This window comes from Lipotes vexillifer, unplaced genomic scaffold (genome assembly GCF_000442215.2).
Source record: "Lipotes vexillifer unplaced genomic scaffold, Lipotes_vexillifer_v1.1 scaffold154, whole genome shotgun sequence".
NCBI lineage: Eukaryota > Metazoa > Chordata > Mammalia > Artiodactyla > Lipotidae > Lipotes > Lipotes vexillifer.
Genome location: NW_006783737.1, coordinates 427684 through 451888, shown reverse-complemented (window position 1 = coordinate 451888; position 24205 = coordinate 427684). Strand labels below are relative to the sequence as shown.

General features: G+C 43.1%; 1 protein-coding gene across 1 annotated transcript in view; it reads left to right on the top strand.

Annotated features, from left to right (window-relative positions):
* The window catches only part of GPC6 (glypican 6), a 1088719-nt gene that overhangs the window by 1058998 nt on the left and 5516 nt on the right, over positions 1-24205 (top strand). Inside the window, exon 7 of the mRNA XM_007456378.1 lies at positions 12374-12510. Within this exon, the coding sequence (XP_007456440.1) occupies positions 12374-12510 (137 nt within the window). The remainder of the gene's footprint in view (positions 1-12373; positions 12511-24205) is intronic.

Genomic DNA, 24205 nt, shown 5'->3' with positions numbered 1-24205 from the left:
AGGAATGCCTCAACTTGAATGCTTTGCCGTGCCTCCTCCCCCTTTTTTAATTAGCAGACATACTTGTAATGCCCTGGATTTCATTCCCTGACGATGAAAATTCAACATTTTAAGAGTCACTTCAGGTGGTTATGAGCGTAGCAGAGTCACTGCAGTGTCTCAATCACAGGTAGAGTTAGAGACTATATGGATTTTCTGAGTATCGTCAAAGATCCTATGGAGAGATCGCACACTTGACGTAATAGTTGGCACCTTAGAATCAGAATTTTTTCAGCAAGACTGGCTGTTCAGAACTTCAAGCTTTTTTCATGTTGGCAAAATTGGGCTATTAAATATATAAGCTTTTTCTGGCACTTTCCTGAATTAGTGTTAATTTCCCGGTTAGTCCCGTACAAAGGGATCAGTCCAAGCCACTGCCATGATCTTGTTGGCTATATCAGAAAATTGAGGGAAAGTGAGGGAAGTCTGCTTTTCGAGCCACAAAGAACTTCCAAAAGTTTTCATTCAATAGTGATAGAATAAATGGTGGTGGGAGCAGAGGTCAGTCTTTAAATATCCAAACTGCTTTATAACTGCTAGAAATACTGAATTCTTTCTCTTCATTTGAGCATGCCTCTGAGATCTTCCTATCAGGCATCGTGAAGACCGCATATCTAATAACCTAAATTAGAATCGGCACTTGTCACAATTCATGCTCTAGATCAGGGAAAGCTCCTTGGGATGTCTGCACCTACACTGCCAAAATAATGCCTGCGAAGCAACAGAGACCAAAGGTAGCAATCGAGGAAGACAGAGCTGGTCTCAAAAGCTGGGAGCAGAGAGTGAGAGAGCAAAGGTTGGACAGACTTAAGGTCAGAAACGAATCAAAAGGAGACTTTACCAGGTGGTGGGCAGAAAAAAAATAGAATCCGCGTAGATTGCAAAGGAACAAAGCAAAGCAAGAGGGGGAAAGTTGGGAGCTCCATCTCAATGCCAGTCACAGGAGGAGGAGAAAGGACATGCTTATGCTTCGTAGTCAAGCCTTGTCCGTGAAAACCCCCGGAACTGCTCGGAGAGGGGCAGTGACTTGCTTTGGGTCAGGCAGCAAATCCCAAGTCCTCCTCACATTAGCATTATATCTGTCATTGGAAACATGTAAACTGAGTCTAGATGAGAATCTGTCAAGAATGCTCTAGAATTGTTGGGCCACGGGGGCTCTGCTGAGCCTCTATTTTCCGTGATAAAAATCACTTCTTGAAGTTATTTCTATTTTCAGTCTTGAGAAGTAAAATAGTGCCACAATTTAGGTACCCACTGTGCAAAGTAATACTTTGATCACATGCATTTCCGCGGACCAAACGTCTTCCGGCCTTTTTCTTTTCACTCTTGAATTCGAGATTAGTTCGATGTCAAACTGTGCCATCTCTCAAGGATGTGCAGAACGCGTACTACCCTTTCTTGCCTAAGTTCTAATACCATTCAGGAATGAGGTACAATCAGGACGTTAGGTATGAGCGTGAAGATTTGAAACTTCGCTGTTGTTTTCTTAAGATCTGCCGCAAAAATCTGACCTGAGCAGCAGAGGAAGAAAGTGTTTCCCATGTTTATTCCACTTTGAGGACCAGTGTTTTGCCAGAGAAAAGCTCCATCTGTCTTTTCAAGGTCATGCCTTTAATATAGTGTCATCCTCTAGCCGAGAAACTCCAAACCTGAAGCCAGAGGCGATGGTGCAGACTTTCAAATTTTTTATCCAATTCCCAATCCCCGGAGAAACTTGACAAAACTAAGCAGTGCCTTTTTTTTTTTTTGCGTTATGCGGGCCTCTCACTGTTGTGGCCTCTCCCGCTGCAGAGCACAGGCTCCGGACGCGCAGGCTCAGCGGCCATGGCTCACGGGCCCAGACGCTCCGCGGCATGTGGGATCTTCCCCGACCGGGGCACAAACCCGTGTCCCCTGCATCAGCAGGCGGACTCTCAACCACTGTGCCACCAGGGAAGCCCAAGCAGTGTCTTTTTGAACCTTCAACGATTCTCACTTCCCACCAGTTTTTTTCATCCCTCTTAGTTTTTCCTACAGAACGCATATGTGTTTATGTCCTTGGCAAGTAATGTGAAAAGCACCAATCCACAATAGGGAGAGTATGTCACGTGGTAACAGATAAGAACGTGTTGTTGAATTCCCTGGGAACATCTGAGAACGCCCAGAGCGCAAGGCTGCTTTTAGATTGTCTTGTGACCCAAGTCCTCAGCAGAGTGCTGGGTGACAGTGTTGTGTAGCCAAAGTCTGCTTTGGGTTCACTGATAAACTGCATGTAACAGGACCCTGCTGTGACATCCCCAAGACCTATTTAGAAGCTCCCAGAAAGAACAGGTGTCACAGGTGATTTCTGCAAGCATTCCAGAACCTACCAAAACATTACACGATAGACAGGGACAATCTGAGACCTGAAAAATAACACCAAAGAGTTTCCCAGACTCAGAACAAATGGAAAATTGATGTTCTCATGAATAGGATGCTAAAAGCCGTATCAGAAGAAGGGACTTGAGTTCAAGCTTCAACATAAATCGAACAAGTAGATTAAGCATATCATGTGTCTTCAGCCTCCTCGTTGAACTAAATGGCATCAGTAACCCCACTTCCTTAAGAATATTAGGAAGATTGTATTCACGGGTGTTTGGCCCCATTAGAGAAATTAGCATTCCCCCTGCGACGTTGGAACTTTAAATACTCTACTCCAGATGATCTGGATGTATTGTCAAGTGAGGAGTCATGAACACGTGCATGCGGACCATCGTTTGAGCACTGGAGGTGGATACACGGCTTGAATTCCGATACAGGTTGACGCCATGAGTTGAATGACTTGGTGCTATAAAGAAAAGAGCATTCTTCTCTAGAGTAAAGCTGGATGAGGTCACCGTCTCTGAAACTGGATTATTAAACTCTCAGGTTGAAAAAATGGTATCATGTACCATTTTTTAATAAAGTCTGCCTTTATTCCTTGAAACAGATTGTTTTCCAAAGCTAACAAATGACGTTCAGCCTATAAAATATGCACGTTGTTTTTTTTCACCCCCTCAACTTGTATTATTTAGTGTACAGCCCTTTAAATATTTACCATATTTTTTCTAAAGATATGGTATATATTATTTACATCCAGTTACATTATGTTTCCATACGGATGACATAGGTACACTGGAATCTTTCTGAAGTTGTGAGCAGATAGGGCATCCAGCCAGGTACACACCACAGGTATCCAGTGAAGTGAATTCTGGTCCCAACATGATTGAGGGAAGACAGCAGGGGGTCTTCTGACAGTTCACATCTCACACTTCACAGGCAAGATCTGGAGGATAGAAAAGGTCCAAGGTAGATGGGCCTCAGGTAGTAGATAGACAGCCACGGGCAAAGTCTCTTGGAAGAGATCAAATATGCCCCATCAAAGAATCCATATAGAACCAAAGGTAATAACAAAGTTCAAAAACACTCCCAATCAAAATTTAACAGGTCACTCGCTTAGAAAACCAAAGGGAAGTTACTGGAAACGGTATGTCTTTATAAGGATTGTAAAGGCTGTCTAAGATGGGATTCATTCAGTTTTAGTTAAATTCTCATGGTTTTTTTCCCCCAAGCCCAGATTGCCTCTGAGATCTCCAAGGTTCTTCCATCTTACCTGTGTAAATTACACCTGGAATGTAAATTACTCCTCTAGGCAGGAGACTAGAATCCTACTTAGAGGATTGGAGGTATCATCTGAGATCTCCCTCTGGCTCGGAGGTAATCAGGTCAGGGGAAAGCACTTTTTTTGAGAAAGTCTGACGGAATGTGCCCATGTCCTCCTTCCTCTCCAAAGGAAAGTCCAAAAGGCAGCTGCTGACAGATAATCGATCATTTTTGAAATCTTACTTCCCTTAGCAGGCAATTGGCAATGCTGTACATGTATTTATTCATTGAACAAATATTTCTTAAAAACCCAGGATATACACAGCGCTGTTTAGCAAATCTCCACCGTGGAGCAGATATTCCCCTAGAGTCAGGAAAGCACAGATGCTCCTTAGCAAAAGGAGGAGCTAAAGACCAGAGTGGTGGCTAAAAGCGATGACTTGTGCGTGGATAAAATCAGCCCATCGTTGGAGGCGAAAACTTGGGAGGACATGATACACTTTTTGCTTTTCTCCCTCCGGATAGAAATGACCAATAGTCCCCATCGCAGAGTTCAGCAGCCACCAAAAAGCAAATATCAGCAAAGCTTTATTTGCTTGGGAGGGAATGATTTTCCCCAGAAAGGAAATTTCAGGACAAATTGATATCAGTGCCCCCAGAGCCCTTTGCTTACCCATGACTATCCTATTTGCTCTGTGTCTGTTTACCCGCCTCTAGCCAGGGATGCTAGGAACCCTTCAAGAGCAATAACTATGTACCAGCCATGTCTGTATCCCCCAAGGGGTAGCAGAAAACCTGACTTATAGAAGACATATACGAAGTGTTTAATGGATGAATGCTAGCAAAAAAAGCCTTTTTTCTTATTTTAACCAATGTATTGGAACTTTTTCTAAATTATAATACACTTCCCTATCTCATTAAACTGATTTCACTAAATGTTTTTGCTTGCTACGTCAGTGATTCAAAATATATTGTGTCAGTCCCTGTGCTATAGACAAGCAAGCTCCAATTTTTTTTGATCTCATGTTTCTATCAGCAAAAAATCAGAATCATAGACACCCAGTATATTTATAACTTTATGCATAAATTATCTATAAGCACTGCTGACCTAATATACTCTGTACCTTGTGAGATGTATGCAAAAAATAGAAACTTCTGAAGAGTGAGATAAAATACAGAACCTTTATTATTTTTACTCTGTAATGTTGCAGATGTATCAAGAGTGAGGGAAGTGTCATACCTGCCATTTTACTGTTGTTCACTTGTGCTTGCACTGTTTGAAAAGAAAGAAATCCAAAGTTACTTTGCAAAAGTCATTTTAAGTCACTGGTCCATTTAATGAATTAGTTAAAACTACATAATCTAGCCCATAAATGCATTTAACCAGCACTTATGAACTGGGATAGATTTCAATACCCCAGGAGCCAGCTAACGAGGGGAGGGGAAGGTGCCATTTCAAGCCTTTTCCCAATGTTTAGTCTCACTCTTCCCATGGGATAATTGAGAAATGGCCACTGCTACAAAGACCGATTGAAGGCACATCAATCGGTAGATAGATGAAATATTAGGAAGGCTTAATTCCCCTTATATTTTTATATTTAAGAAATAGAAATAGAAGTTCTAATGTTTTTGTCTTCAAGCACATTGAATCATCTTACCCACACCTAAGGACATGTGTATCATCCCACCACCAAACCAATACACACAAGTTGGAGACCATAGCTATAGGCAACATCCCTATCAAGCCTAGTGGTTAAGAATAACAATTCTGAAGTCTACATTTGAATTTGAATTTCATCTCTGCCATTCACTAGATGTGTCACCATTTTTTTTTCACTTCTCTAAACCCCCATTTCCCAGTTGCAAGCAGGGAGTAATACTTTAGCACAGAGTTGTGAAGATCGAATGTAAGTGCCTTAGCTCAATGAAAGCGCACAGTTAGCCCTCAATTGTTTTGAGTCAGTTACTGCCCTAGGCTGAATGCAGCAAGGCTCTTAAACATCATGTGCCCTGACAATAAAGTCCTATTTCTTTTCCCAACTTTCTGTTATTTTTAACTTTTTCAAATGACATCGAAATGGTTGGAAAAATAATAAAGTTAACATCCATGTATTCTTTGTGTAGATTCAGTCATGGTTGACTTTCTTGCTACTTTCAAGTAAGTCTAAGACAAAATAACACTTTGTCTCTGAATACCTCCTTGTGAATCTTCTAAAAGCAAGGATAGTCTCCTACACAACCACAATACCATGATTACACTTAAAAATATTAACAGGAATTCAGTAACATCATCTACTGCCTATATTATATTCAAAATTCCTCAATTATCTCAAAACTCTCTCTTAACCCTCAGTACCCACCTCCAGATCCAGGATTCAGTTAATGTCTTCACATAGCATTTGGTTGTTATGCTTTGTTTTGTTTTGTTTTTATTTTCATTTACAACAATCTTCCTTTCTTTTTCTCCCTCTTCTTTTGAAGAGTCAGGGCCCGTTGTCTTATATAATATCCCACACACTGGATGTGTCTGATCATTTATTTATGGTGTTACTTAGTTTATACCTCTATCCCTAATATTTCCTGTAAACTGGAAGTTGTTAAGTCAGAAGCCTGATAAGATTCAGGTTAAATATTTGGGGCAGGATTACTTCTTAACTGAAGTTATCAGATGACAGTGTTTGGACACTCCTTCATGCCCTTTGTTTTTGCTAATCCCTTTGTTTTCAGCAACCCCTCCACTTTGTCAGCTGCCTCCCTCTTTTATGTAATTGTACAATTCTGTAGGGTGGGTATGAAAATGGTACCACTGTGTTTCTATAGCCAAGTATTCAGGACCCTTGACAGGCTTTAAACTGAGAGTGTCTGCCTTTACTGAAGCCAGTAGTTGAAATGGTCAGAAATCAGAATCAAGCCCCGATAAGTTCTCTAAGAGGGCTCACATTTTCCCTGTGGATCCCAACAGTATCTATTTGGATCAGATTCCTATAGCATAACAGAAATTGTTGTTTAACTTTCACAATCTGTCAATAGCATAGATGAAAAATATTTACTACACAGGTATTACTAATACTACAGTACTCCTAATGTAACACTGGACAAATGGTAAATATAATTTGCAAGTACTGGAGAGAGTTAATCTCTCCTAGAATCGCTCATTTGGGAAGCAGGGAAAAGACGTTGTAAATTCCACATCTGATCCCAGGTCTTTGTTCCCATCAAGTTTGTATTATTAATGAATTAGGGCTCACTCTTACTGTCAGTAATATGTTTCTACCAAGAATGCTTGCTAACATAAAACTTAGCACACTATTGTGTACACTTAAGTCTCCAGGAAGAAAGAAAAACAACTCAGATCTAGAGCTACAGCAAAGTAAGTTACATTATTATTCAAAAAGAAAAAGAAAAGAAAATGAAAATATACTTCTAAATGGTGTGAGCATTGAAAAACTTTATTGGTATACCAGAAAACAAGGTGCAATCATTCAGCTAGTCTTTAGAATCAAAGGCATATTCCTCTCCAGTGGCTAATAGTGTCCATTTTTTTCAGCTGTCTGCCTCACCACCCCAGCCTGGAGGTGAATTGGATGATGTTTTCGTGCAGAATGTTAAAACAGCATTTGCATCTCTCACTGCGCCTTTGCCATTATCGCCTTCAGTTGCACAGTGAAAATGCCTGGCTTCTGAAATGCCATAGTTAAAGTGACCTGATTATAAAATGTGCTGTAGTGAACTGTCAGAAGGGACCCTCACCCCTCACTAAGCCAGATACAACTCCTGGGAGGACCCTCAGCCCCTCCCCACCCTTTTGAGATAAGAGCCCACAGTGTGTGACACCCCCCAACTATTTTGGTTAGCCTTAAGGTCTATGACTTTGTAATATACTAGGGCAATGAAACCCATTTTCTCAACCAACATTTATTGAACACCTACTGTGTGCTGAGACCTGTGTGTCTAACTCATCTCGGTTTGCCCAGGACTTTCCGGTTTGGGGCTGAAAATTCAGTGTCCTAGATTCTCCTATGTCCGGGGCAAAATGGGGTAGTTGGTCACCCAACCCCTTCTAAGCACTGAGGATAAAGACAAATTAGAACCCTGTCCCAGCCCTCAAGATGCATGTGGTCTAAGAGAGAGTCAGAAAAGTAAGGCAATTATAAGGGATCGGAGCGATCAGTACTCAGAGTCATGAACAGGGCCCCCTGTGGAACACAGAAAGTTCCATCCAAATCTAACCAGGGGGCCAGAGGATGCACCATGAAAGATGCAATACTTGAGTTTGATTTAAAGAAAGAGCAGCATCATATACACTGTTCAAATTGGCAAATATTAAAAGAGGAGATATCTGTGGGATGTCATGCAATTTTACTTTCTCTGTCTCAAAATATATATATTTGGTTCAGATTCCCACAGCATAAAGGTGGGATTTCTATATGAAAAAAGGCAGACAGGCGAAGGCTCATTCTTGGTGTATTTATTATGAGACAGAATAAAGCTTACAGTATTTCCATCCTGAAGCTGGTGATCATTTTCTGGACTAGCGATGAATATGTAATACCTATTTCCGCCTCTGGGGTTTGTGTTTAGAACAGTGAGGATGAGTGGCCTAAGCAGGTAGTCCGGGTTAGAGGTTAGAGACATTGAAGTGACACCCTGCCCAACAGATCAGATGTGAAGGATTTTATTTTTGACATGTTTTATTTTTTTTTAATTCAAACTTACTGAAAAATTGCAATTTTTGAAAAAATGTTATACCTCCATCTAGGTTCACCAATTATTAAAATTTTCTTAAATTTGCTTTCTCACTCTCTCTTGCTGTATACATCTATGTGTTTTTATTCTTATTATTATTCTTGAACCATATTCTAGAATAAGTTGTGGAAATCATAACTCTTTAGTTCTCAATACTCCAGTGTGTATCTCCTAAGAACATGACATTCTCCTGTGTTATCACAATAGGAGTTCATGTTCAGGAAATTTAACACTGATACAGTATTATCTAATACAGAGTCAGTGTTCCAATTTTGCCAACTATCTCAATAATATCGTTTCTGGCAATTATTTTTCCAATCTAGTGCCCAATCCAGAACCGTCCACTGCATTTGGACGTCATGTGTCTCTTATTCTTCTTAATCTAGAAGAATTCTTCAGCTTTTCTTTACCTTTTATGACTGACAGTTTTGAGGAATACAGGCCAGTTGTTTTGTAAAACATCCCTCAGTTGGAGGTTGTCTGATGTGTCCTCATGATTGGATTCAGGTTTTGAATTTTCGCTGCATAAGTGATAGGTCCTTCTTGTCCCATCACATCAGGAGGTACCCGATATCAGTCTGTCCTGTTACTTTGATCGCTTGGTTAAGGTAGGGCCTGTCCTGTTACTTTGATCGCTTGGTTAAGGTAGGGCCTGCCAAGTTTCTGCACCGTAGAATGATGACAGTTGTCCTTTTGTAATAATGTCATCTGTGGGGAATGCTTTGGGATTGTGTAAATATCCCATTAAACTTTTACCCAATATTATTTTGCACTTGTACTGGTTTGCTAGGGCTGTGTAACCACCAACTGGGTGGCTTACAACAATAGAAATTTAATTTCTCACAGTCTGGAGGCTGGAAGTCTGAGATCCAAGTGTCAGTAGGGCTGTTTCCTTCTGAGGCTGTGAGGGAGAATCTGTCCCAGGCCTGTCCCCTGGCTTCCAGTGGCTTGCTGGCCATCTCTGGTGTTCCTTGGCTTGTGTATGCATCACCCCAAGCTCTACCTTCATCTTCACACGATGTCCTCCGTGTGTGTGTGTGTGTGTCTGTGGCTAAATCTCCCCTTTTAATAAGGACAAAGTCATCTTGGATTAGGATCCACCCTAATGACCTCATTTTAACTTGATCATCTGCAAAGACTCTATTTCCAAATAAGGTCAAGGTCACATTCACAGGTACTGGTGGGTGGGATCCAGCATCTTTTGGGGCGGACACAATTCAACCCACAACAGCACCTATTGATGATACTTACTGAGATCAATTATTACTGTGAGATGGCTGCAGAACGGTGGTTTTTCTATCATGTTTTCAACATTTCTTAGTTGGCGTTTCAGGGGGCTGAAGGTTTTTGAATAATTGCTAAACAGAGAATGTCTATCCATCTATGGCTGGATAGAAATGGCCACATATCTTTAAAACAAAAATTAAAAATAAAAAAACATAACAATATGTACCCACATCCGTGCTAGGAATTGTGAGCAGAAAACTACTGGCCTGTGGACCAAAGTCAGCACAAATGGGGGAAAGCAGAGAGTGTAGTTTTTAAGCCACCCTAAACATTTGCTGATTGTAAGCTACTCCTTGGAAGGTTATTACTTGTGGATTTTTTTATGCTCTGAAACAAAAGTAACATCACACTATTGAAGGATGTGTACCAGGTTCTTGGATTCAGCATTCTGGTCATCTTCAGTACTTACTGGTGAACAGATATTTCCCACGACTGAAATCTCTGTCATCATCAGAATCACAAATAAGCAAGGGCCCAAAACTGTACACACCGTGTGTTCTAAAGTCATGAAGCCAGAGCCTATGCCAGACGCCCCGCTACCGCTCGTAGAATTGCTCAGTAAATTCTGAATTTAGAAGTGCAGAAGGATAAGAGAAGCCATTGCTCCTTTCCCTCTGAGAATTGGCTGCTGTTTCTAATATAACTTTGTTTCTGAGACAACCATCTAGTTAGAAAAAGATTTCTATGGATAAGATATTATTCATCTTTCTTGTATCAATATTCAAAATTCAGCAATCAGAAAATTTTTCATCAGGGGCTTCCCTGGTGGCGCAGTGGTTGGGAGTACGCCTGCAGATGCAGGGGACGCGGGTTCGTGCCCCGGTCTGGGAAGATCCCACATGCCGCGGAGCGGCTGGGCCCGTGAGCCACGGCCGCTGAGCCTACGCGTCCGGAGCCTGTGCTCCGCAACGGGAGAGGCCACGACAGTGAGAGTCCCGCGTACCGCAAAAAAACAAAAAGAAAATTTTTCATCAGGAGAGGAGGACTGTGATAAAAACCTAGCCCTCAGCATATTTTGTCCCCATTTTTCAGAAGTGACATTTCACATATAGGTGCCAAAAGTGAATTGGGGTGGGAAGAACAGGAACCTTTGGAATTTATGGTTATTACGGAAATTGTAGAAACTTTGATCTGACTGTCTGACCGGAAAATAATCTTGTATCACCTCCTAAAGAATCATGGGCTTTTTTCAATTTAAAAAAGCAGCAATACACACACACACACACACACCACACACACACAAACTGTACAGTTCTGGAACTACCAAGAAATATGACTAGGGACAACATGAAGGATCCGAGATCTTTTATTTCTTTGTGTTTCCTCTTAAACCTGACAACAGATCTTTGGAATTTTTCTCACATCTCTACTCCATCCACAGTAAACAAAGAATACTTTGTTTCCAAAAGCCACTGATTACAAGTGTCAGTGGTCCTCGCTTCTAGGATGCTGTATAGCTTTTCTAGGGCTGTCATAATGAGTGTGGGCAGCTTAAACCACAGAAATTTATTGTCCCACAGTTCTGGAGGCTAGAAGTCCAAAATCAATGTGTCAGCAGGATTGGTTGATTCTGAGGGCTGTGAGGAAAGGATTTTTTCCAGGTTTCTCTCCTTGGCCTGTAGATGAATGTTTTCTTCCTGTGTCTCTTCACATTGTCTTACCTCTATACATGTCTCTGTGTACAAATTTCCCCTTTTGTAAGGACACCAGTCATATTGGATTAGGGCCACTCTAATGACCTCATCTGAACTTCCTTACCTCTGTAAAGACCCCATCTCCAAATAAGGTCTTATTCTTGAAGTACTGAGGGTTAGGGCTTCAGCGTACAAATGTTAGGGGGATATAATTCAACCTATAACAGAGGCATTTCAACCATCCACAGATTTTCCCAATGTTCATTTAGACAGAATAGGAAATAAGGGTCGTGACTGCATGAAACTAGATTCTAATTATGGAGCCAAAATTGTACTGAATCTCTCTCTCTACCTTTTCCACAGACGAAAAGTCAGTGCTGAGACTGAAAGCACTAAAGATGCTGGTACTAAGCTCCTCCCGGCCATCCACCCACAGGGCTGTGGATTTTACACTTGCTTGTATTTGTAATGACTCTTCTCTCTGCTGCTAGAGATTTTTAAGTGGATTTGGGTTGCTGTTCATCGTCCAAGAGTGTGCTGTGTGGGCTTATCCCTTGGTCAAGTGCAGGGGTTACCAGCAGCTGAATTAGTGACAATACTCATTTCTTGCAGAAACAAGTAGACCTTTGGGGAAGGTGCTGTATCTCTTCGTGCATCCTTTAGGTGCATTTAGCTGACATCCAGGCATATGAATCCTAAAGAATATGTTGAGGGTGTTTGCCATAGAGAACACCTATTTCTCCCAGCTGGAGAGGGACCTGAAGCCAGCTGAGATGCTTCAGAAGTTTTTACTTCAAAGGATGGGAGGACAGAAAAGATGGAAAACCAGGAGCCAATTACCTGAGAGCTCTCTGCTGGAATCTAGAGGATTCTAGATGGAGAAAGGGAGAAGTGAGGCTTTCCTGGGCAACAAATCCCGCGCGATGATGTGTCTCTCTTAAAGCTGATGGAGAGTCTGTGCCAGTCCTATAGCAGACTCTCTAACCTTCCCCTGAGTTGCATCCTTGTGTAGAAACGGACGCCGCCTGGGGAGAATGTTCACTCTCTTTCCTTGCTTTCTTGATCAGGTCACAGACATAAAAGAGAAACTGAAGCTCTCTAAAAAGGTCTGGTCAGCATTGCCCTACACCATCTGCAAGGACGAGAGTGTGACGGCGGGCACGTCCAACGAAGAGGAATGTTGGAACGGGCACAGCAAAGCCAGGTGAGGGCGGCTCGCTATCCTTACGGATGGGGCGTTGCACATCTAGCCCTGGAAGGCTCTCCTGGCACAGCGCTGCAGACCTGTTTATGCAAAAAGCAACGGAGGGTGGAGGGACAAGTCGTCACTTAGCAACAGCTGTTCAGAGTGACAGGTTTGATGGGCACCTGGGAGCACTTACTCTCAAGGTGCCATTAAGCGTGGAATCCTTGTTCTGAATGCCTCGCCTCTGGCTGAGGACAGAGGGATGGTGACAGATGCCAGGTTACGGATATCCTGAGATCACAAAGAGCTTTTTATGTTCACTTACTGACTTTAAGAAAGCAGAGCTATTTTTATCCGTAGTTAAATTTGCACAGCTGACTGGTTTTTTTCCATCACAAGTTAAACAGGAAGTGAACATTCAACTGTAATTTTTTTCACCCTTGGAGAAAAAAAAAAAATACTGGAGTCTCGTTGAAAGGGTTAGGGAAAAAGAAAATGACAGACAGACAACCAGGAAAGCGTTCTCACAGGTTCCGTGCCTTGAAAAGTCCTATTGGAATCTCCTGATGAGACATGGCTCTGTTCTTATCCTCTGCTCTGCCGTCCATTGCTACTGCCACTTGGTATGGAGTTTCTGAATTTCTTGATTCAGCCCAGAAACGGGCTTGGCCTGAGTTTTCATAGGGTGGAGAAGTTGGACCGGAGAACTGGCTGGGAGTTGGCAGGCCAGGCAGCCCCCAGGAGAGGAGTCTGCCTGAGCCCTCCTCAGTGGGGATGCAGGTGGGCAGAGCAGCTGGTAAATTGCACTCAAGGAATCTTTGGGGGGGGGGGTCAACCAGCAGGTGGAGAACCTAAGAGTGGGGACTGTCCTGCGGCGTTATTGGGCGGTTTCAAGCATATGAAATAGGGAACAAGGAGATTCATAGATATTAAGTTCAGCAGAAGCTGCAGAAGGAAGGGGTGCGAGCGAGGTGCTCCCTGGGTGTAACTTCCTACACTGCTGAGTTGCATCTTTTAGCATCTATTGGTAATGAGAGAGCTTAGCAAGATGAAAACAAGACAGCTGTAGAAAAAACTGTAATCATTTCAAGTTACCCCCAAATATCAATGTGCAAATCTTAGATCATGAGGGTCCAAGAGGCTATTCATGGTATCAAAAACATTCTCCTCAAAAATGCTTAGTAATCTATCAGTGTCAGACCTTTCAGGAAGGAGACCTTGGGCCAGCAAATTCAGCTGTGAATTAACAGCTTCTAATGTGTCTTTTCCTAATGACTGTACAAAAAGACACTGTAAAGGATGACCAGGTGGCCTAATGAATAAAGTGGTTGATTTTCTGAGCTGCTCTGTTGCCCATCTGTGTTTATCTTTTAGCCTTGGCTAAAACAGCAGCTGTGTTTTCAACTACATTCCTGTGGATAGTTACACAGGTTACTGGATATTAGCGCATATGCAGTGTCTTACAAAAGGAAATATAAGAAAAGGCTTTGGGCAGGGACTGGGGAGCGGACTACATTCCATCAAGAAAATGAACGGGGAAGATAAAGACCATTGAAGTTAGAGCAAAAAGAGGCTGCGATGGTTCGGCCAAGTTCCCCACTGTGTCAGGAACCGAGACAGGGTAAAACATTAGTCTAAGGTTAGCCGACTAACAAGGGTGAAAGCTGAAATCTCCCAAACCCTAAAGGGTATTCTTTCACTTTAATACCCTGACTCTAGAGCAAATGACAGATAAATACTGTCCTCCCCAGGTTAGAAGAATAAATGAAACAGTCTTCGCTCTGTAAAAGATTTAGTGGGTCTACATTCGGTTCATTCAGTTCATCAGCAATATTATTAAGCACTCTCTCAACCCAGGCACTGTGCAAGGCTCTGTCAATTAAGTACCATGTGATGGCAATGCTGTCTGTCAACACATGAAAAGGCACAGTGGCTTGAGAGAAGACAGTGGATTTTGGAACTTTAAACACCCTCCTGTTGGACTGTAGGTTGGGAAAGGACCACATAGGTGGAGACACACCTGGATCAGTACTCAGGGACCAGATTTGAATTTTATCCTGAGGTCTATGGGAAGCCATTGGAGGATTTTATGTGGGCGAGGGAAATCATCAAACTTAATGTGATAAAATCATTTGCATGAATATTCCAGAATTTAACCCAGTGTATTATTAAAAAGATAATGCTGTCAAATATTTGTGACTCATATTTCCATTGAAAAATTATAATTTCAAGGGGTTTTTTTAGTACCTTTCTTTCTATTTCTTCCACTGGAATGGAATCTTAATATTATAACTTTATTTATTTATGTATGTATTACTTTTGGCTGCATTGGGTCTTCGTTGCAGTGCGCGGGCTTCTCATTGCGGTGGGTTCTCTTGTGGAGCACAGGCTCTAGGCGCACGGGCTTCAGTAGTTGTGGCACGCGGGCTCCAGTAGTTGTGGCACGCGGGCTCAGTAGTTGTGGCACGCGGGCTCAGTAGTTGTGGCTCGGGGGCTCTAGAGCGCAGGCTCAGTAGTTGTGGCGCACAGGCCTAGTTGCTCCGGAGCACGTGAGATCTTCCCGGACCGGGGCTCGAACCCATGTCCCCTGCATTGGCAGGCGGATTCCCAACCACTGTACCACCAGGGAAGCCCTATAACTTTATATTTAATAACATTGTAAGTAGATAACCAATAAAGATTTGTTAGATTAAATTTAATTGAAGGTTTCTTCTCATCCAAATATTAATTGATCGAGGAACACACAAGAGAAGTTTTCATTAAAAAAAAAAAATTCCACTGAACTGTTTTGCAAGTTAAAAAATCCGTTTGTAACGCAAGGCAACCTATTTTTTCCCTATTTTTGAAGTATGGCCTTTCAGATGATAGGCCTTCTTAAATGTTTAGGAATACTTGTGAAAAAGAAAGAAAGGTTATTCTTGTCACCCTGTGAAATAAAAGAACCAGAACCTTTATTTTAAAAAACAAAAAAAATCTATCAAGTGTTTGTTTATAGATATGGAACAGCGATGTCTATTAGCATTGATAGAGGTTGTCTGGTGTTTTAAAACTCAAGGCTGTTTTAAAACAGGGATGAGGCTGCTGGTCACTCAGACGTTTCTTCCTTTCTTTGTATTTTATCCATCTGATTCCTTCAGCCAGTCTTTGCAGCCCTTTTATCCTATCTATCTAAGTATTTGCTCCGACTTGTCTACCATTATTCATATTTCTCCCGATTGTTTTCTGCGTGCAGCTCCAAGCTCTCTCCTATACTTGCGTGATTCAGAAGCATGCCTATTTCATGTGTTAACATTTCTGAAATCAAAATGACTCCTACAGTGGATATGTCCCTTTACTCCAGTATGTATTACTTGCCCAACTAGGTGTTTGTTAGTAAATGAATACCACCCGTTGAAATTAATGATGACTTGAAACAAAACAGGGTGCACACAGATGCGGCTGCTGTGGTAACCACAGGGCGAAAGCTGCTGTGTTGAGATGACGGTCAAGGGTATGTGAGTAATCGTTCCCCCAGAACAGAAACCCACCTTCATCCCCTGCTCCCACCTTTGCCCATCTCTGGCAGGTCTCAGTCTCCTTCAGTAGCACAGCAGGTCTGGAAACAGGAGGTGAGGTAGAAGGAAGAGACTGTGCCCTCTGAGGGGAGGAAACTGTGGGCACACCGATGACCCTGTCAGCACGTAAATTTCCATTTGACAACAAGACAACAGGTGGTCAGCAGAGGCCCTTCCCTGCTCCTCCTTCCCTTGCCAACCACTGGGACAATTTAAAGACCAGTGCAATAATGTCTGTGAGAATACGTGGTGAACTCTAAAGCAGTGCTTCTCAAGTGTACAGGCTAACAAGATCTGGGAGAGCTTGTTAAAAATGCGGACTCTGATTCAGGAAGTCTGCGGTGGGCCTGAGATTCTGCATTTCTAACAAGCTTGCAGGAGACGCAGATGTTGCAGGTCCAGGGACCGCAGTTTGAGTAGCGAGGCTCTAAGGCAGAGTTGCCAGATTTAGCACGTTAAAAACAGCAGACACCAAGTGGAACACACTTACACTCAAAAAAGGATTCATTGTTTATCTGAAATTCAGATTTCACTGGCTGTCCTGTATTTTATCTGGCAGCCCTACTTTAAGTTCCTATTAATATGTAAGATGTTCCCTTTTTCAGTTCAGGTGCAAGCCTCAGGGAGCATGTTACAATTTGCTGTTTTCTCTTTGCCTCCAAGGAAACCCTTGATGTTTCCCTTAATGGGGTTTTTCTTATATGAAAAACAACAACAGCAACTGGGTTGGGCAGGTCACGTGGTTCATTTGTAACATCACCCACTAAAGATAGCCAGAGCCCAGGCCAGGTTGAAGTCATCTCAACAGTGAATTGCTTAAGCTTCACAAGCGCATCAAGAGGGAATTTTACGTTGGAAATGCAGCACAGCCTTCATGAGACAGGATATTGTCCACACAAACCTCTGGTCTCTAATGAGATGCCTTTGTGGGCCAAGGATGGATCTGGTCATTACTGGATTCAATTAGTGTCTTAGCTCAGGCTGCTATAACAAAAACACCGTAGACTGGGAGGCTTAAACAGAAATTTCTTTTCTCATAGTCTGGAGGCTAGTAGTCAACAGGGTTGGGTTCTAGTGAGAGCCCTCTTTCGACCTTGTGGATGGCCGCTTTCTTTCTGTGCCCTCACATGGCAGAGAGAGAGGGCTCTGGTCTCTTCTTATAAGGGCACTAATCCCATCATAGAGGCTCCACCTTCACGACCTCATCTAAACCTAATTACCTCCCCACCACCCCACCTCCGAGTGCCATCACATTGAAGGTTAGGGCTTCAACCTATGGCTCTCGGCGGGACACAAAGATTCCGTCTATAGCAGAAAATACTCACATCCACATCTTACTTTATCAGAATAGCTAATAAAGAATTCAGGCCAGTGTCTGTCACTCAAGAAAAGCAGCCTCAGGTGCATCGTCAATGACCAGCAGGAAAGTAAGCTGGCGAGGGGAACTTCTCCTTCCATCTCTCACTTACCTAAGCAACGTCTAAGGGAGAAATGAGACTCAGAAACACTCCGACTTAACTCAGGCAAACAGAAGGTGAAAGGAAGCTAAGAAGTAAGGGAGGAAAATCAATAATAATCTAGACAGCCAAAGGGGAAAAAATTAAAGAGTCGTGGGACAGGTTACAAATCTAGGCCTCCTGAAGCTCCCAGGGTGAACCTAGAGCCCCTTGGAGGACATCAGAGTCATCTGTCAACCCTGAGAAGGGCGTTCCAGGCAGCCGGTGACCGGAATGAGCTGCCTGCACAGGAGCTAGAGAATGATCTGATGGCAGCAGGCAAGCATAGGCTCAGAAGGAAATAAAACTTTATATGATTAGCATGTAGAGGGTAAAGCACTGTCAGGCAGCAGCAGAAGAAAAACTAAAGCCCTTAGGTTGTTCACGTAGGCTCTTTACCTCTTTGCTCCTAGAGAAGCAGAATCTTGCTTCTGAGGACGTAACCGTGTTGAATTACATCATCTGTAACTTCCTTGAGGATTGTGTTCTCTTTATGGGGATCCTTTCTCTAAGCTCATAGGAGTTAAAAGGGAAAGGGGAGTATGGCAGTCGATGGGATGGGGCAGGAGAAATGCAATGAAAGCCAGTCTGAGGCAAGTCCCTGTAGCACGGGGATCTCATGATAGAACATACACGAATCTCAGTGTCTTCGGGGTTTCTTTAGTCTGTTATACCCAGGCTCTTCCTTCTCTCCCATAAAACTGGTAAAACAGCTTTCTGCTTCTGCTCCTTGTCAACTAGTGTTTAGCCACCACTGTGTCCTTTCTTTAAGATGCTTTCTAGAAGGAGCCCATCAAGATGCCAGCTGAGAGACAAGGATTAATTGGATCCATTGGAAACGTAGCTTTTGCTGGGAGCCTCTGCTGTCTTTTAAGTCACCTGATCCTCACAGAAATAACTGTGTACCCCAAGGAAATCCTTCCTGAGGCCAGGAGGTAAATACAATAAATTGTAAGAAATAGGAAAAGTAGAAAAATCTAGAGAATAGGTCAGTCGCTCTCAACAGCCACCGAGTAGATTGACTAAGCAAAGAAACTAGGAAGTCATGAGTGGGTACATTTGAGCAGCTGGCAGAGGGGCAAAATGGTGCGTGGTGATGAGAAATCTGTCAGAGACAGTGACGTGACAGATCTGGCAGGACACTACTGTCTTAGTCTGATTGCGGGGTATGTCCCAAAGCACTCCAGCTGCATTTGAGAGAACTGTAAAATTTTTGATGTATAACCAGCCAGACATACACCTGGGGAAAGTGGGAAGTCTGCCTGGGAAGAAAACTGGCAACTGTCCAAGCTGACATTGCTGAAAGCCCACTTCCCTTCTCTGGGGTGCTCAGGAGGGAAGACCCCACGAAGGCTGACTGTCCTGGGGGAGAGGAATGCTGCGTGCACCTCCTGGAAATGATGAAAAGTGTGGCTACAGCTGGGAGGAAAGAGGCACGTTGCTGTCGACAGCTCCGCAGCCCTGAGGACCGGCTCGTGGGTCTTCTTTCCCACCCGCCCTGGAGTTTGCTGGCTCCAATTCTACCAAGAAAGGATGGTTTGGGCAGCTCCTGCCAATGAGCTCAGAACCCACATCAAAGAATTTACCTTCTGTTCACTAGCACAGCCAACGAGCTGTGTGTCCTCCAAGAGTTCCAAACCATTTCATGACACGCATCTTCCAGATGGGAAGAAAGCCACAGCAAATCATTCTTCTGTCCATGAATCCAGGCTTTAAAACTCAGAATTCTGCTGCCGTCAACCCTCCTAAGAAACAAGTTTGGCATTTGAGGGAGCCATGTTCACAACCTAATTTTATAAGAATGCATTGCAATTGCATAGTGTATTATACTTGTCAAGGATTTTTATATACTTTCACTTAATATGGCAGCCTATGAAACAAATAAGGTAAGAATTATCCATATAAATATAAAAATAATTATATAAGCGATATAATTCTATATACTACTATATATATATATATATATATATATATATATATATAGTAGCTAAGTGACTTACCCATGATTACACTGCTGGGTCCCAAAGAGATCTCAGGTGCCCTGGGTCAACCTCTGTGTCTTTGACCATGTCTTGGTGTCACATCTCTTTGAAGTACCTAATGCCACAGACAGCTCCAGCTCAAAAGTCTTCAAGAATTTATAAATCCACTTAAAACATAAAGTCACAGTAGGTTTTGCATAATTCCACTTTGCAGTCAGGAAAAAATGGAGAGGGGAAAATGTAATATACGTCAAGAACTTTAGAAAACTGTACTTAAAACTTAGATTTTTTTAAACTCTGGTAAAACATACACAACATAAATTTTACCATTTCAGCCATGTTTTAAGTGCACAGTTGAGTGGCATTAAGTACATTCACATGGTTGTGCAAGCATCACCACCACCCATCCGCAAACATTTTTCTCTTCCTTAACTAAAACTCTACACCCATTAACAATAACGCCCTACACCTCCCTCCCACCAGCCCCCGTCAACCACCATTCTACTTTCTGTCTCTATGAGTTTGACTATTTCAGGTACCTTACATAAGTGAAATTACACAACGTACGTCCCTCTGTGATCGGCTTACTTCACTTAGTGTGATGTCTTTAAGATTCATCGATGTCAGCATGTGTCAGAATGTCCTTCCTTTCTAAGGCTGAGTTATTATATGTATAGACCACATTTGTTTATCCATTCATCTGTCAGAAGATACTTGGGTTGCTTCCACCTTCTGGCTGTTGTAAATAATGCTGCTGTCAACATGGGTGTACAAATATCTGTTTGAGTCCTTGCTTTCAATTCTATTAGATATATACCCAGAAGTGGAATCGCTGAATCATATGATAATTCTATTTTTACTTTTTTGAAGAACTGCCATACTGTTTTCCAAAGCGCTGCACCATTTTACATCCCCTCCAGCCATGCAGAAGAGTTCCAATCTCTCTACGCTCCATTGATTCTGAGCCCATTGATGAGCCCATTCTGAGTGCCCTGGGTCGGGAATGCCTACTGTGCTGACCCGGTCACTCATCACCCACAGCAAGCTCCACAGAGATTTCCTCCACCAGGACTCCTTCTGGGTTGAAGGCTTCTCGTTGTACCCTCACCAGGCAGAAGGGGCTGGGAAGCCCTGTGCAGCCTCCTTTATAAAGGTTCTAGCCCCAATCATGAGCACAGAGCCCTGTAGATCAGATGCCTGGCCTTCTAATACTATCACCTTGGGCATCAGGTTTTCAGCATGTAGATTTTGGGAGAATACAAACGTGCAGACCATAGCAGATGTGAAGATAAATAATTCTGCAAAACTGCTGAAGATTTAGACTCTACACATGGTCTTACAAAATAGAAGGTAACCGAAATGGGGAAGCTACGCTTGACTATTCCCGGCTTCCGCTCGCTCTCCGCACCACAGCATGAGGCATTGGCGAGCAGCGACACCCCTCCAATTTGTCCTCATTTCCGGGTTCTCCGTGGCCCGTGTAAATGCGCAGCCCGCCTCAGAACCCGGACTCTCTGTAGCAAGATTCTCCTTCCTTTCCCTGCCTCCCAGACTGTGATGGTGCAAGAGCAGGATGCCCTCGAGCCAAAGAGCTGGTGCAAAATCTAATAAAGGGAAGACGATTATGCGCTCAAAGATGCGTCCATTCTTGCAGGATACGAGCGTTATGTAAAGAGATCAGGCAGGAGAGGCAACAAATAAATGGGCTGGTGCTGAACTGGGCTTCCATGGACCCGCCAGGCTGCCCTCTGGACATCCACAGATTTGGCCTCAGGATGTACCCCTGGAGTGACAAAATGGCCATTTTCTTTTTCAACTGTGTTTTTCGGTTTAAGTTTCCATACTGTCTCTAAAGTTCCCCTTTGAATACACTAAAGGAGAAAAGGTTCTCGAGGACGTGGGTGCATTGTTACTTGCTTTTATTGTAAGTAGCTGAGCATCAGCAGGTACAGTTCGAGGCTGGGTTTCTTTGGCAGTCTTGTATTGTTCCTGCGTGCTCAGACTCCCAAGGGTGGCATTCCCATGTAAGCTATCGCAGTCAGCTTCTGATAAATGACTCTCGGCTAGCTGTGCCGTGCACACAGCGGCTGAAAGAAACAAAGCCCTCCTCTGACTCAGCATAGGTACAGCGGCAGGGACCATTGTTCAGAAGGCCCAGGGGCAACACCAGAGCCCATGGGCACCTTTCAGCCCCTCTCAGCTCCTGTGCCAGCACAGGCTGGATTGCCCTTGTATTTTTTATTCCGATGGGCTTTACTGATTAGGTAGAGCTCACGCAGCCAGGCACATATAATTGAATGTCAATGACAGTCAATCCAATGTCATATTTTAGAACTTATATCAGGAAGACAATCTCAGAATCTAACAGAATTTTATTGGTATACCAGATATATTAAAAGGCAACACAAACATCACGCTTTACCGCAAAAATAAAGAAATATAGTTCCATGACTCTTTCATTTCAATTAGGACATTTTTTTAGGGCAGTAAATACTGTGAAGTTCTATGGAGAAGAATTTGCAATGTGCTCTGTGTGCTTTATTATTCATTATGTAGTATACATCATGAAGTCAGTTTTATTCAAGATATGGATGAAGACATGGAGCTTATTCTGGGACTTCTGATTTAAAATGGGTAAACCGGGCTTCCCTGGTGGCGCAGTGGTTAAGAATCTGCCTGCCAATGCAGGGGACAGGGGTTCGAGCCCTGGTCTGGGAAGATCCCACATACCGCAGAGTAACTATGCCTGTGCGCCGCAACTACTGAGCCTGCGCGCCACCACTACTGAGCCCGCGAGCCACCACTACTAAGCCCGCAAGCCACAACTACTGAAGCCTGCACACCTAGAGCCCGTGCTCAGCAACGAGAAGCCACCGCAATGAGAAGCCCACGCACTACAAGGAAGAGTAGCCCCCACTCTCCGCAACTAGAAAAAGCCCACGCGCAGCAACGAAGACCCAATGCAGCCAAAAATAAATAAATAAATTTTAAATAAATAAATAAAATGGGTAAACCATGCAAGGCAGAAATAGAGACACAGATGTAGAGAACAAACATATGGACACCAAGCGGGGAAAGCAGGGGTGGGGGGGGGCGGTGGTGGTGGTGTGATGAATTGGGAGATTGAGATTAACATACATACACTAATATGTATTAAATAGATAACTAAGAAGAATCTGCTGTATAAAAAAATTAAATTCAAAACAAAATAAAATGGTAAACCCATTCATGCACAAATACATCATGCATAAGATTTCAACACCTGAAATATGGCTTAAATATAAAAGTTTCTTTGTGTGTTTCTATTTCTTCTTTTGGAGGCTGATGGATAGAGCCTTTGGTTTCAGAAAATTGGAAAATAACCTGCGGGAAGGGGAAGAATTTTAAGCATAAGTATATTGTACGAGAAAATGTAAATAGGAAGGACGAAACAGAGGAAGGGAAGTTTTTTTGGCTTTCAAGCAACACTAAGAGAGGCAGTAAAAGAGTGATAATGATAGCAGTTAGGCAGGGCTGCTCCAGCCTATCAGATGCTTGGGCTGGATGTTCTGACTCGCTTTGAGATCCACTCTCCACCCCTCCACCTTGGTCCGTGCCCTGCAGGAGAACCTCTACAGACTGCATCACCTGGGTATCCTTTCCTGTTGGCTTCCGGTTGGGTTCAGCCAATGGGAGGCACCAGCCAGAGGTCAGAAGGAGGGACTAGAGAGGTCAGGGTATCATTCCCTCCGCTCCCTCCCTGAGGGGCCTTGGTTTGGCAGTTGCAGTGTCTTCTGGCTGCATTCCATGGTTTCAGATCTCACGCATTCTGCTAACAGCTCCATCCCCTCTGGCTCTTCTGCTGTTGCCAGCCCCACGGTTCTTTGTGACATTGGTTGGTTTCCTTCAACCCTGTTCACACCTTTGTAAACAGTCTCTTCTTTAAACTCTCTTTATTGCTCCTTTGAGTGTGCCATGTGTTTCTTACCGGGACACAGACAAACATAGTGCCTTTGTAGGAATTAGAAAAGGATGCCCAGATGGGAATATGAAGGTTTAGTATACTATTGTCTCTACTTTGGTGCATATGCTAAAATTTTCTAAAATAAAAAGATTCCCACAAAAGAGAAGAAAAGGAAAGGGAAAGGGCTGGATTTCAGCCCCAGCTCCCTCCCTCAGCAGATGACTTTGTGCGGTGACCAAAATGCCCTGCCGAACTTGGAAGCCCTACAGAAAAGTGGGCAGATCCCTAAAAACTGGAAAACGTCTCAAAGAGAAAGTGAGGATTGACCTGGGGCTTTAAAGATATTTAAAACTCGAACGGGCAAGTTCTTTGCCGGCAAAGATAAGATGGATCCAGGGAGAAGATTCCATAAGGCAAGGAGGGTACCTTGAAGGGAGTGTTGCAGCCTAAGAAAGTAGACAGGAGGTGGAGATGGGCTTGGATTGCTGAGCCATAAAGTGTGAATTGTAGCTTATGATCAACCAGGCAATATGGTGCAGTGTTTGGGCACGTGGGCTCTGAAGTTAGATCCATTAGCTCTGTGACTTTGCACAGTTACTTATCCTCCCTAAGTCTCAGTTTTCTATTATACGAACGGGGCTGAAATAGTACCTACCTCCTAGACTTGCTGGGAGACTGAAGTTTTCTTTTGTTGGTTTTTTTGTGGGTTTTTTTTTTTTTTTTTTTTTTTTTTTTTTT